At 38.4% G+C, this 13,264-nt stretch overlaps 1 protein-coding gene across 1 annotated transcript in view; it reads right to left on the bottom strand.

Moving 5' to 3' along the window:
• The window catches only part of LOC310640342 (arylsulfatase H-like), a gene marked incomplete at both ends in the record, with an annotated part of 123,965 nt that overhangs the window by 90,397 nt on the left and 20,304 nt on the right, over positions 1-13,264 (bottom strand). The window contains one exon of the mRNA XM_083362556.1: positions 9,090-9,211. Within this exon, the coding sequence (XP_083218682.1) occupies positions 9,090-9,211 (122 nt within the window). The remainder of the gene's footprint in view (positions 1-9,089; positions 9,212-13,264) is intronic.

Below are 13,264 nucleotides of genomic sequence, written 5' to 3'. Positions count from 1 at the left end.
CATGGGGCCGATAAGATCTGCAAATACAATTTCCAAAGAGACAGTGGTCTTGAAACCGTTTAACCTGTTTGCAGGAGTTGCCTTGCTCTGTTCCTGATTACATGCATTGCAATTCAGGTATCTCTTACACGGCTTCAGTCTTATTCCTTTCACTAATTCAATAGTCCTACATAGTGCGGTAAAGTTCACATGCCCTAACCGTCGATGAAGCAAATGTATGCACTCATCATGGGGCTTCTTGTTCTCACATATAGAGTTACCATTAGTCGTATTAACCAGGTTGCCAGTGAGAACAAACAAACCATTTTTTAGGTTGGCAGTAACACAGGTTCCATTCCTCTCCATAATACATTTCTCCCCCTTGAACGTCACCACAAACCCAGCCTTAACCAATGCCTTTACAGATAAAATAGCTCAAATAATAATCAATGGTAGTTTAACAGATGCTTGCAAAATTGAAAAAGGTACATGACAGGGATGTCCGTTGTCACCATTGCTGTTTGTTTTAACATTGGAAATATTATTGACTAAGATATGTGATTCAAATAAAATAAAGGGAATTAAAATAAACCATCAAGATTATAGATTAAGAGTGTTTGTGGATGACTTGGTTATTACATTAAGTCAACCGACTCAATTGGTTATAGATTTAATGGAGATAATTTTGCAATATGGACAAGTTTCGGGATTTAAGATAAATAAGCAAAAAACTAAAATACTGTCTAAAAATATGACCATAGAACTAGTTTAATTTAACAGAAAAAAGAATATTGAATATTGAGGGATGTGATTTATTATATGGCTGGCATGCATATTTATTGTATGATAAAAAGGTGGATAATGTTTTTAAGACACATATATTAAGGTATGCCCTGTTGCGAGTCTGGAAAAAATATCAATATAAGTTAAATTATAAAATACCAATTTGGGCAATACCTAAACATGCGATAGAAAATATAAGTTTGGGATTTAAACATGATGTGATTTCATATAAAGAAATTCTTAGATTGGAAAGGAATGTATGGCAACTAAAGCCATTTAATATTTTAAAAGAAGAAAAGATAGTACAAACTTGGTTTCAGTATGGGCAGATACAGGCTAGATGGAAAGAAGATTGGAAAATTGGTATTACAACAATTGATGAAAATTTGGTAAAACAAATTAGAGATTAAAGTCAAGTGCATATAAGAAGGATATATAATGCATTGATAGAAATAGATTCAGAAACGGAACTTGTTAAAGACTGTATGATAAAATGGGCCCAGAATATTCAGGAGTCAATAACGATGGATACTTGGGAAAAATCTGGGTAAAAAATGTAAAATTTACACAGGCACAAAATTTAAGAGAGAACTTTTATAAAATGTTTTATAGATGGCATTTAGATCCTAAAAGATTAGCAGGCATGTATCCAAATTATCAACCCAATTGTTGGAGGTGTGGTTGTGATGATGCATATATGGTGGACTTGCAAAAAAGTTAAAGCTTTTTGGATTAAAATTTGGTGGAATATGCAGAAGTTATTTAAGAAAAAGATAAGGTTTTCTCTGCAGCTATTTCTGTTGGGTATTATTACAGATTGTACTGTTATAGAACTAAATTGATGTTGAATTTAATAACGGCAGCAAGACTTTTAGTATCGCAATATTGGAAGAAAGAGGATCTGCCTACTATAGAAGAGTGGATTCTAAAAGTTTCGAACCTAGCAGAAATGGCAAACATTTCAGCATATTTGAAAGATCAATCGCAACAAAGATACATTTCGGAATGGAGAAGATGGATTGATTACATTCAGAATAAATATGGGACTAAAAAGTTTCATTTAGCATATGAATGAGTATTAGAATTTAATAAGATGCATTGTTATTTAGCTATGTTTAATGGGAGTTAAAGTGCAATAGGATTTAAACTGTATTTATAGATAGTTAGCATATTTTAGCTCTAGCTTGTTAGATGCAATACCCTGTATTCAGCTCTGGGAAGTCAGGGGGAGGGGGAGGGAAGGGTGGGCTTTATGGAAAGGTGGGGGGAAGTTGGGGGGGAGGGCAGGTTTATGGGGAGGGGGAATCAATTTATGTTTAAAATGTACTGTAAAACTTTTTAATAAAAAAAGGTTAAATCATAGTTTCGGCACATACAGCATTGGTAAATGTTTGTCAATATATGGACAGTATGCATTACCTTCACCAGAGGCCTACATCCTCCAACCATTAGCCAGTGATACATGTTGATTGCTGTGTTTCATATGGACAAAACCCTCTTTGGTGATACATTGAGAAGCCCCACTATCAACCACCCACAGATCGTTGTATATGGTTGTTGGTTCACCAGAAACAGCCAAACCAATGTCCTTCTTTGTCTTCCTACTGCTATCCGCATTCTGTTTTCTACCCTTCCTATAGAACCTAGCTATATGCCTTTTAGCCCCACAAGAATAGCATTTCTTAACAGTATAAGCAGTAGTATACTGATGTTTCTCTTGTGGAGATGGCTCTTTCTGCTGGTCTCTGTCTTGCCTCCTTCTGGACTCCTCCAGCAATCTTCCGGTTATCCCTGGCAGTGTCATCTCATCTTTGGACAGGACTTCCAAAGAAGATACGTATGCATCATAACTGTCGTCTAAGGAGGACAGGATAATATAAACCTGATGCAGCTCTGAAAAAATCAGTTCTTTCTTGTGTAGCTCTAGCAGAGTTGTCTTCATGAAGTTCAAATGGGCTAACATATCCCCATTCTTTTGAAGACGAGCCCTAAACAGTTTACATGTGAGGTGTATATGTGCACCCACACTATCACGAATGTAGATATGTTGCAAAGTGGCCCAACACCTAGCAGCAGACACCACACCACGAATATGGACAAGCTGCTGGTCATTCAGTGTTAGTCCAATTATGCATAGAGCCTTTTCATTGTCACGGTTAAACTTGGCTATCTTCTGTACATCGTCCTCATCTTCTGGATCCCAAGCAATCACATCTGGAGGATCATCAACTACAGCCCATAGTCCTTCCTTGCGCAGCAGCAAGCAACACTTTGTCGACCATGTAACGTAGTTGGTCCCATCAAGGAGATGCCTGACAACTGTTCTTGTGCCATTTTTACACCAGATAGCTAACACAAACTCAGCTATGATACTGTGTGTACTAACTCTCAGTACGTATCTAGGCCCATAACCAATGTTAGCAAAGTGCTTCTTGAGTTATCAGGAACCTACACAGGCAAAAGTGTACTGAGAATAGTAAGAGTCCCACAGTAACCACACAGAAACACTGAGTTGTGATAAACAGAAAAATACTATTAGGTGTAAAAACAAAAAACACAATCCGAATAAACAGTCCAGGTCATACATGAATAACAACAGATAAGCAACAGCAACAGTCCAGGGAGTATCCAAAATACAATGTCTTCTTACTGGTCTGAGGGTCAAGTACACAGTTCCTAAGGTTTAACACGGTAGTAAGCCAAAAAGCAAAACAATGAGAGCAAAGAGAGAGAGAGAAGCCACATTCCTAGCTCCCTCTTATGGCCATTGGAAAAACTTACACACCCATTGGCCAATTAGCACCTTAAGGTTATAACATCATGGTTTATATATTTCCAACCCAACCAGGTAGGCTATAACCATATGCCTAACACTTCTCTCTCCCCAGGCATCATGGTTTCAGGGCTATAATACTTGGCTTCAGGGAGTGGTCCCATGTAGTCTTGATTGGCCATTGTATTGAACAAGTGGGGGAAATACCCTTTGCTGCCTTGAAACCCCATAGCTTTGGGTAATTTGCTTAATTTAAGGGGTAAAAATGAAAGACTATCAATAAACTGAATCTTATAATTCGGAAGGGTAATACACAGCAGTTTCCCCCCCTGACTTATAAGTTGAACCCTAACCTTTTCATGAATCAGCTGTCTCAGTACTAGGTACCCGTCATAACCTTTGGAATTGTGAGCAATAAAAGTACATCTTTAAACTTAAGTTTTATAAACTCCTTTACAAACTGTTCCAGGCATCTAACACCATAACAAACCCAACTCACAACGTCTTTATCATACCACTCCTTCAACATATCCCTGGCATAGACATAATTAGGTATATGGGTGCCTGTCTCTTGACAGCATTCAAAATCATAAATGATGTATCTTTCGCCAATTCGCAGTCAGACCAACAGTTTTAGAAAGCATAAATGCCCATCCAAGCTTTTAATCTTCTCAGAGCACTGTCCACACTTGATTTCCTTGCACTTTTTGTGGGGGGTAAAGACGTAAACCCCACACATTTCACAATATGCTTTATTCTTACAGTCAACCTTCCCCTCCCTAGCAAGTTGTGTGTGTCTTTCAAGACACACCTTAGACAGGCAAAGCACTTTGCATCTACAGCAGTGCGTCTTCTCTGCCTCCACCTCCTGACATTCTTGCTTGAGGCTTGCTCTGCAGATATATTGACAGCCGTGACTAAATTTGTGGTGGTAGGGTGTGTGGCAGAATTTACAGAAATAGTGTTCACCCAGGAAGCCCTTGATATTTTTGATGCCATAGTAATGCTCATTGTGTAACAATATAAACACTATTTTTTCTTGCTGTGGGATACCTGTGACAAAAAACCTCCACCCGCCCTGCACACAAAACAAGATCTTTATAGTGACCCTTAAATCTACTTCAAACAGGTGTATCTGAGAAAAGTGAATCCTGTTTTCTGTGGAAACACCCAGCCTGCTGTGAAGCTCCCTGGCCCTGGTAATAATTTCTTGATTTCTATCATCCACACCAATCAGATAGAGCAAACAGCTGGCAAAACACAGAAATTCACCTTCCACATTGAAATCTACTAGGTGTTGTCTTTTTTTCTTCAGCACTCTGCTGAGCAGTACAGTGTTTAACTTCCTAAGCCCACCCCCTCCCTGTTCTTCACAATAGTAACCACTAATAGTAAATTACCCCCCTCCCCCACACACAATATCTCTGCCTTGCTTTGAAGCAGATTTTCAACACTGGTCAGAAAATCATCAGCATTTAAATCATTCACACACCTCCTAAGAGAAAAGAGAGGATGATTTAGACCTTCTGCATCCAACTGAAGTTGAACAAAATCATTTGGACCTATGTCCTTGGCAACATTATTCAAAAGAGTCTGTACCACATTATGAATAGCCTCTATAGCATCTACAAAAGACTGGATTCGGTCAAGATTATCAAATCTATATCGATGATAGTGTTCCACAGCCCTGAAATTTCAGATAGGCTTCTCCCATGCCTGTACCATATCCAGATAAACAGTGTTCATATTCTGAGAGTTTGCAGAGTTAGAGGCTTGTAGTGGGGGCATAGAATGACATATCTCCTCTTCTGGTTGAGATACAGGCATAGATTCACAACTATTGCTGCCTGCTGGGGATGCGGGAAGTTCACCTCCATGCATTTTTGCTTCTTTGCAGGCTGGCTTTGGTTAAACAAACAAACAAACAAACAAACAAACAAACAAACAAAAGGCTATCACCAACATTCCTAATAATGTAATACCACCCCTCCTCTCTTTAGTTTCTAAAAAAAAATACTAATGGTTTTGTAGTTGGATGAAATGCTAGATTTTATACCTCCTAATAGCATTCATGCTGCGTAGCTTGTGGAAGGCTTTTGGCTGGCGCTCTGTTGGAATTGTGAAATCCACAAATGGCTGGTCATCCTCCCATTCTGAAGGAAAAGAAAAACCCCTACATTCAGAATTGTTGCAGAAATGTTTATAAGAATCTAAATGTATTAAAGTATGAAAGACAAATACCTCCATATACCCTCAAACATTCTGAGTCTGTTAATTCATTCTAGTGAAAGAAAACAAGCAATCAGACAAACAAGCAAGCATACAAGAATGTTACAAACCCATTTTGCATCTAGGTGTTTCAAGAATTAGGCATAAACTACTTACATTAGTAGGATTCATTCTGAAAAGATTCTTCTTAGCAGATCAAATTGCTCTAGCCTCTGGGTATGACAGAAACCATCAAACGTGACTGTCCCAGTAAGGGCCATGTTTTTATACAGGCTGTTGATGTCACAAATTAATCCCATCAGAGTTAGTGAGTTCTTTTCACCTTTTGCAAAACTTCCCCCCTGCCTCATCAGGAAAACCTGATTGGATAATATCACATGAGCTTTGATTAAATTGTATCTCTGTGTTTAACACCTAACAAGGTTAAACAGAGGGCCAGCAAAAGAAAAAAAAACACAATACATCTTTCATGTGATTTGTAAAGCACATTTTATTATAAATTTCATAGCGTTAACAGTTTCTTGTAATTAATTTCTGTTACATTCTGACACATGAACCTCTTCAGAGACAATGGCAATTCGGCTTCAATCTTTGACATTAATGACAGTGGTTTACTGTTCTTCTCAATACACTGTATGAATCTCTTGAGCTCACCAAGGGAATCTCTGGTGAAATATAAGTTATTCACTTTGTCAGAAATACTGATGATGACCCAGAGAACATGAGGTATAAAAAATCTAAAGCATAAGCTGTTAATAAGCTATCTTTCACTGGTACCATCCGCATGGTCTTCATCTGATTGTAGACACCCCATTAAACAATGGTGTAATATTTTAATGATACACGCTTTCAGAATCTGAGGCATGCTGACATTTTGAGATTACACAGTTTCTAAAACAGGAAATAAGGTAGAATTAGGCTTGCTGTTTCAACTAATCAAAATACTGTTTTATTAATTTTTATATTTACTTACCATTTGATGCTTTGCAGAATCTGCAACAAAAAGGCTTTATAAGTTTGTTGTCTTCAATGAAGCCATATAGCTCAGGTCCTTTTCTTATTCTACGCCCACGCTTGGGAGGTTTGGGGGTCAAATTTACATCAAAGAAATCTCCATCAGTATTTGCCATCTTCAAAAGACTGCTGGAATTAAATTGCTAGCTGTTCAGACCTGCCTGTACAATCTCCCACGCGCATGCTATGACATGTCCTTGAGCCTTGCGCCTGTCCAGAATCACGGGGTGTGACACGCCCAGGCATGTCCCAAACAAGACCTAACCCCCTTTTTTACTATCAGGTACAAACATGCATGCCCGGATCTGCAGCCCTAACATGCCCGAACAAGTCTACTTCCCACCTGGCTGGTTGCCCCTTGTGAGCATTTTAATTCCTGTTAATATTCCTTGTCTTTTTGCTGTACGGGGTGCAGAATAAATTTTATTAAGGCCGTGCTTCGTACAGTTACATGTACATGTGGATTTGAGGGCTCAATTGACAAAATATGTGTGTTTAGATTTTTACAAAGGTAAAAACCAGCTGCGGGTTTTAAATGTTTTTTTTTCCTCACCCTGCATTCGAGAAAATGATTTTAAAACTTCCTAGAAATAAATACCTTTTAGAAAAAAGGGGGTTAAATGCAAGCCCTGGCCGCCTTTTAGGGCCTCCTTTTTTCCCTGCTTTTGAGGTGCTGATTTCTAAAACTCCACAAAAATTAAAAGCATCATTATGCTAGAATGATTAGAAATAAAAAGCATTATTATTATTATTATTATTATTATTATTATTATTATTATTATTATTATTATTATTATTATTATTATTATTATTATTATTTCACAGCTCCCCAAAGTAGGGCTTGTTTCCCAAAAACACGGACTCTGTTAATTATTTACTTTATTTAGCTTATTCTGTTTGTTTTGACTGTCCATAGAATTAGTCTAGGGTTAAGCTAATCATGTACCCAGAGGTTTGACTGCCTTGACATATTGATGGGGGATAGGTTCAAGATGTCTTATCTGAAAATAGGGTTGCTAGGGTTACTCTTGCTTATCTTGATGGGCTTAGGCCAACACATCAGTTCCGCTCGCCTTATCTGAAAATAGGGCGCTTACTTCCGCATAGGGCCATGATCTGCTGACATAATAAACACCATGTGGGTTTGTTTACTTTGATGACATCACTGATGAAAAGTGCTGATAATTTTCATTAAAAAAGGTATACACTATAACTACTGAGGTAGAATCTGTATAAATATTATACAACAGTATACATACATCTTGAAATGATACTACCGTATATACCACTGCCATATGAACTGTGTAATGTTCACCAGAGGGAAAAAAAGTTCACATTACAATCCATTTTAAATCAGTAAAAATTGGCAGAAGATAGCTTGGCATTTCTAGTTGTAAACAACAGCAAAATGTCTACAGAATATGGCTGAAACTCAAAATATATGGTGTTTTAATGAAAGAGGAGAGAAAATAGTCTTGAGAGGAATTTTGTACCTTTTTCATGAAATCTTGAGAATTCCCAAAAAGATTCTGAACCTAATGCTAGTATTTTTTTTCTATAGAAATTTAATAGCATTGAGATATAAGGTTAAGTCAAAACAGTAAGTAAATTCCTATGTATTTCAAAAATGGAAGCTGCATATCCCCAAGTTATGAGTCCTCTATATTATCTACAATATAAATGGGTCTCTTAAATCTGCTTCTCCCCATTGTGTTAACATAGAGGACATAGCAGTGTTTCCCTAGTAAGACCTCAACATGATTTTTTGCGCTAACATACTATGTTGAGTTCAGACTTTTCACATAGGAACCATGAACAGTACAGGGATCTTGGAGGTCGTCTAATACAATCCCCTGCTCAAGCAGGAAACCTGTACCACTTCAGACAAATGGTTGTCCAATCTCTTCTTAAAAGCATAAGAATAAGTATAGTATAGCATATGAATAAGAGCTATCATAAGCTTGTGCTTCTTGACAAATAACAGAATTAGGATACAAATAAAATATAGATAATCAGCTAGGATACAGCAGTGTTCATATGTTGCCCATTATGGAGCAAATTAACACTTATTCTTTGTGTATTGATAGTAAATCTGCATTTCCTTTACCTAATGCTAATGGCATGTAGTTCTTTCTATGAGGTAATCTTTTTTTAAACAAAACAAAACACTTATTTGTTACACAGTAAATATATTTAATATGCAGTATGAAGGTCTGGCTACTCTTTCCATCTAATATAGTTCTCAAAACAGAATAGCATATCCACAAGTAAGCAACCTTCTTGTCTGCTATTTTCACAAAAATTTACCAACCTGATCTGATGGGATATCTACCAGTCAGGAAAGCAGATCTGCTTGGAGTACAAAGAGATGATGCACTAATATGCTGAGTAAGTTTTACCCCTTCTTTTGCCAGCTGATCAATATTTGGTGTCCTAAAAAGGAGAGTGAAAATGATACCCGAATATAATTGTCTTTCTCATCTTCAAGAATTCTAACAAAGCAAAACATTAGCGCTTCTTTTCAGAATAAGGCCTAAAGCACTATCTCAAGTGATATGCTGGGGGCCAAGTCCCAACATTGCCTACTGATGCTGGTTCAACAATGATGCACTGTCTTACTAAGGTTTAATTCCTGGTGACTTTCCATCATCTAGTTCAATATGGTTAAGATACATATAGAAATTACGTGATACAGCTGTCAATGTTGTTAGCATCTAATGTTCTTGCTTGACAAGAGATGAAGAAGCAGCTATTTTATGTGTTAAACTTGTGTATTACTTTTTAAGAGTTAGAATTAGATTATTGCCAGGAGGAGGGAGGAGGAAGATTGTACCTCAAGGCTGTCTGAAATAAGAGAAGATAAGAACTTGGCAGGTTGTCTAACAGAAGAGAAACTGATTCTTCAAATTAATTGGAGAATATGATTCATGACAGAAATAGATGAGTAGAGAAGTATATTTAATTGTGTTTAATATGTTGTGCAAAGGGAAGGAGAATTCAGATTCTGGCATCCATCCATGAGTGCTGATGCTCCATTTCTGTTCATTATAGACTTTTTAGAATAAATAATCATGCTGAACTCTTTGTTGTGTTTTTTAATCAGAACCATGACAACAGCAGACTTCCGGGTGGCGCTTCAGCGGCGAGGACGGTCGGATTCGACTGCCGGCCCTTCGATCCCGTTGAAGCGGCGGAATAGCTGATGATCAGCTGTTCTGCCACTTGAAAACCCTTCTCCTCGGGCAAAGAGGGGAGAGGGAGCTTCCAGGTAGGGGTAGAGCTCCCCTAGAGCCCCAGAACATTTGTTCTGGGGCCTGAAGGGTGAGAGCCACACCTGAAGCCTGGAAATGCTCTGGATGAAGGACTCTTCTCCTTTAGCAGAACAAGACACTGAATCCACTCCTGCCAGATCAGATTGACATCTTGAGTGATGGTAGCAGCAGAGCTGATGCAGGAGCAGTATAAATATCAAATACAAAGCTTTAACTCTGAAACTCAAACTCTCTTCCTGCTCCAACGATCATTTTGAAAAAAGGGGAAGATGGTGCCTGACTGATTTTTTTCTTTTTAACAAGAAGTGAAAGTGTTTTTCTTCAAAGTAAAGTGACTGTTTGAACTGAGTAGGAATATGTAAAATGGACTTTTAAACCTTAAAAGAGCTAGTTATAATTTGGAGGTGTTAAAAAGTTATTTTCAAGATTTGGTTATTTCACAGTTTAACTACAAAGTAATAAAGGGACTAGAAAGTGAAAGTGTGTATTGAAAGTCATTAGTTGCAAAAATGGCTCTCAAACCACATAGACCCATTTTTAAAAGTGTGGAGGCATTGTTTGTTCAGCAATCTGGAACACAGTCTTTGAAGTTACCTCCCGAAGCTGTTGCATCTGTATTGACTTTAAAAGATTTACAATATGCTCTAAACGATGCCTTAAATATTCAGTCTGAAAAAATATTTGAGAAGGTGGCAGAATTTATTGGAAAGGAGAGCAAGAAAATAAGGGAGGATACTTTGATAGCACTTCAAGTGTTTTCAGGCTGTATTGAGAATCTGGATGAATGTGTGGAAGAAGTGAAACAAAATAATCTGATGCTGGAGGCTAAAATAGATGAAGTGGAGAATAAAATGGAAAAACTTGAAGATGAATTGATGATGATGCAGTATAGAGATATGGAATTCGCCTTGAGGATCAGAGGCTTGAAAGAAAATCTGCAGGAGAATCTGGAAGAGACGTTGGTGGATGCCCTAGTGCCTATTTTGGGGTTTCAACTTGAGGATTTTTTGGGGAAGATAGATAAAGTATTTCGTGTTAATTCTTGGATTGCTAAACAAAGGAAACTGCCAAGGGATGTGGTTGTGTATTTTACAAAGAGAAAGATTAGAAATGAGATCATTCAAATCTCTTATAATAAAAGACTTAAAGTGGCTAATCAGGAGGTTTTGATTCTGAAAGAGATTCCTCCAAGAATTTTGAGTAAAAGGAAAGATTTTTCTTTCTGACAGATGAATTAAAGAAACAACAGCTTCAGTTCAGGTGGGAGATACCAATGGGGATTGTGGTGAATTATTCTGAAGAAAGATATTGTCTTAATACAGTATGGAAGGTACGTGATTTTTATTCTAATATATTGAAAGCAGGCTTACCATCATCCTCAGAAGTCAAAAAAGGAAAGGAAGAAGGAGAGCGACAGTTACAAGAAATAGTTTCGGAAGCTGTCCAATCCTTGGTTTTATTTAAAGATCTTAAGAATCAAAGAATGACATGGGCTGCATGGGCAAATAGATGGGGAAGAAATGGAGGTAGTGACAGATTTTATTTTCCTGGGCTCCAAGATCACTGCAGATGGGGACTGTAGACAAGAAATTAAAAGACGCTTGCTCCTCGGGAGGAAAGCCATGGCAAATCTAGACAGCACACTAAAAAGCAGAGACATCACCCTGTCAACAAAAGTGCGTATAGTCAAGGCTATGGTCTTCCCAGTTGCAATGTATGGCAGTGAAAGTTGGACCATAAGAAAGGCTGAGCGCCAAAGAATTGAAGCCTTTGAACTGTGGTGCTGGAGAAGACTCCTGCGAGTCCCTTGGACTGCAAGGCGATCAAACCGGTCAGTCCTAGAGGAGATCAACCCTGACTGCTCTTTAGAAGGCCAGATCCTGAAGCTAAAACTCAAATACTTTGGCCACCTAATGAGAAGGAAGGACTCACTGGAGAAGAGCCTAATGCTAGGAAAGATTGAGGGCAATAGAAGAAGGGGACGACAGAGAATGAGGTGGCTGGATGGAGTCACTGAAGCAGTAGGCATGAGCTTAAATGGACTCCAGAAGATGGTAGAGGACAGGAAGGCCTGGAGGAACATTGTCCATAGGGTTGCGATGGGTCAGACACGACTTCGCAACTAACAACAACAATAATAATAACAGTAGAGATTAATGGAGGACTTTGATAGAAATAAGATTTAGAAATGGAACTTGTTAAAGATCGTAGGATAATCAAGATCTAATAATGGTGGATATTTGGGGATAGTATTTACAGTAGATCTTAAAAATTAGTATGTACGTATTTAAATTGTTAGTCTAAATGTTGAAGATGTGGTTGTGATAATGCAATGTATGGTTGAATTGTAAAAGATTACAATTTTTAAAGTTAAAGTAATTTAGTGGAATATGTAAGATCTTTAAGATATTGGAAGAAGGCTGATTTGTTTATTATAGAAGAATGGATTTTGAAAGTTTTGAATCAGATAGAAATGGTAGAATTTGGAATATGTGAAGAATATTTGTAATGGAGATATATTATGTTTAAGGAGAGTTAAAGCGCGACTGGATTTAAAGTGTAATCATAGTTAGTTACCGTATTTTCCGGCATATAAGACAACTGGGTGTATAAGACGACCCCCAACTTTTGAGAAGATTTTCATGGGTTAAAAAGTCGTCTTATACGCCGGAAAATATGGGTAAGTAGGAAGTCAGGGCTGCTTCTCAATTAGGTGAAAGTTTATCAAGAGCTTTTGGCCTTGAGATCAGCTTTGCTCTGCCTCGCCTAAACCTCATCTCCTCTCGCCTTGGCGCCCCCTTCTACTTCAGCCACATGCGCTGGCTGTTTCAGCCATGAGCGACGAGCATTGTGGCCCAACACTTCGGGAAGGCACCAGGTCTGAAAGAAGGCGGTTCTTTCCATAGGTTAGTTAATGAACAGGGTGGTGGTGGAGGTGGAAGAAACGGGCTCAGCCCTGCGCCACAAGTTTAAGATTCACACACACACCCTCCCCAAGGTCGCCTTCTACTTCAGGGTGGAGGGGCGACCCTGGGCTGCTGAAGCCCCAGTGCCAGCTTTCCGCTGCGGTCTGCCTGTCACAATTCCTGAGCTGCACCTTCCTGGGCGGGTGTTGCTGTAGGTCTGCCATGGCACCACACCCTGAAGTCAAACTCCAAGGGTCAGGTGAAGCTTAGCTCTGCATGAACATGTCAGGTTGGCCTCCGCCTGGCTT

Source organism: Vipera ursinii (assembly GCF_947247035.1).
Source record: "Vipera ursinii genome assembly, chromosome: 4".
NCBI lineage: Eukaryota > Metazoa > Chordata > Lepidosauria > Squamata > Viperidae > Vipera > Vipera ursinii.
The sequence above is the reverse complement of the archived record's forward strand: the minus strand, read 5'-3'. Positions and strand labels throughout refer to the sequence as shown.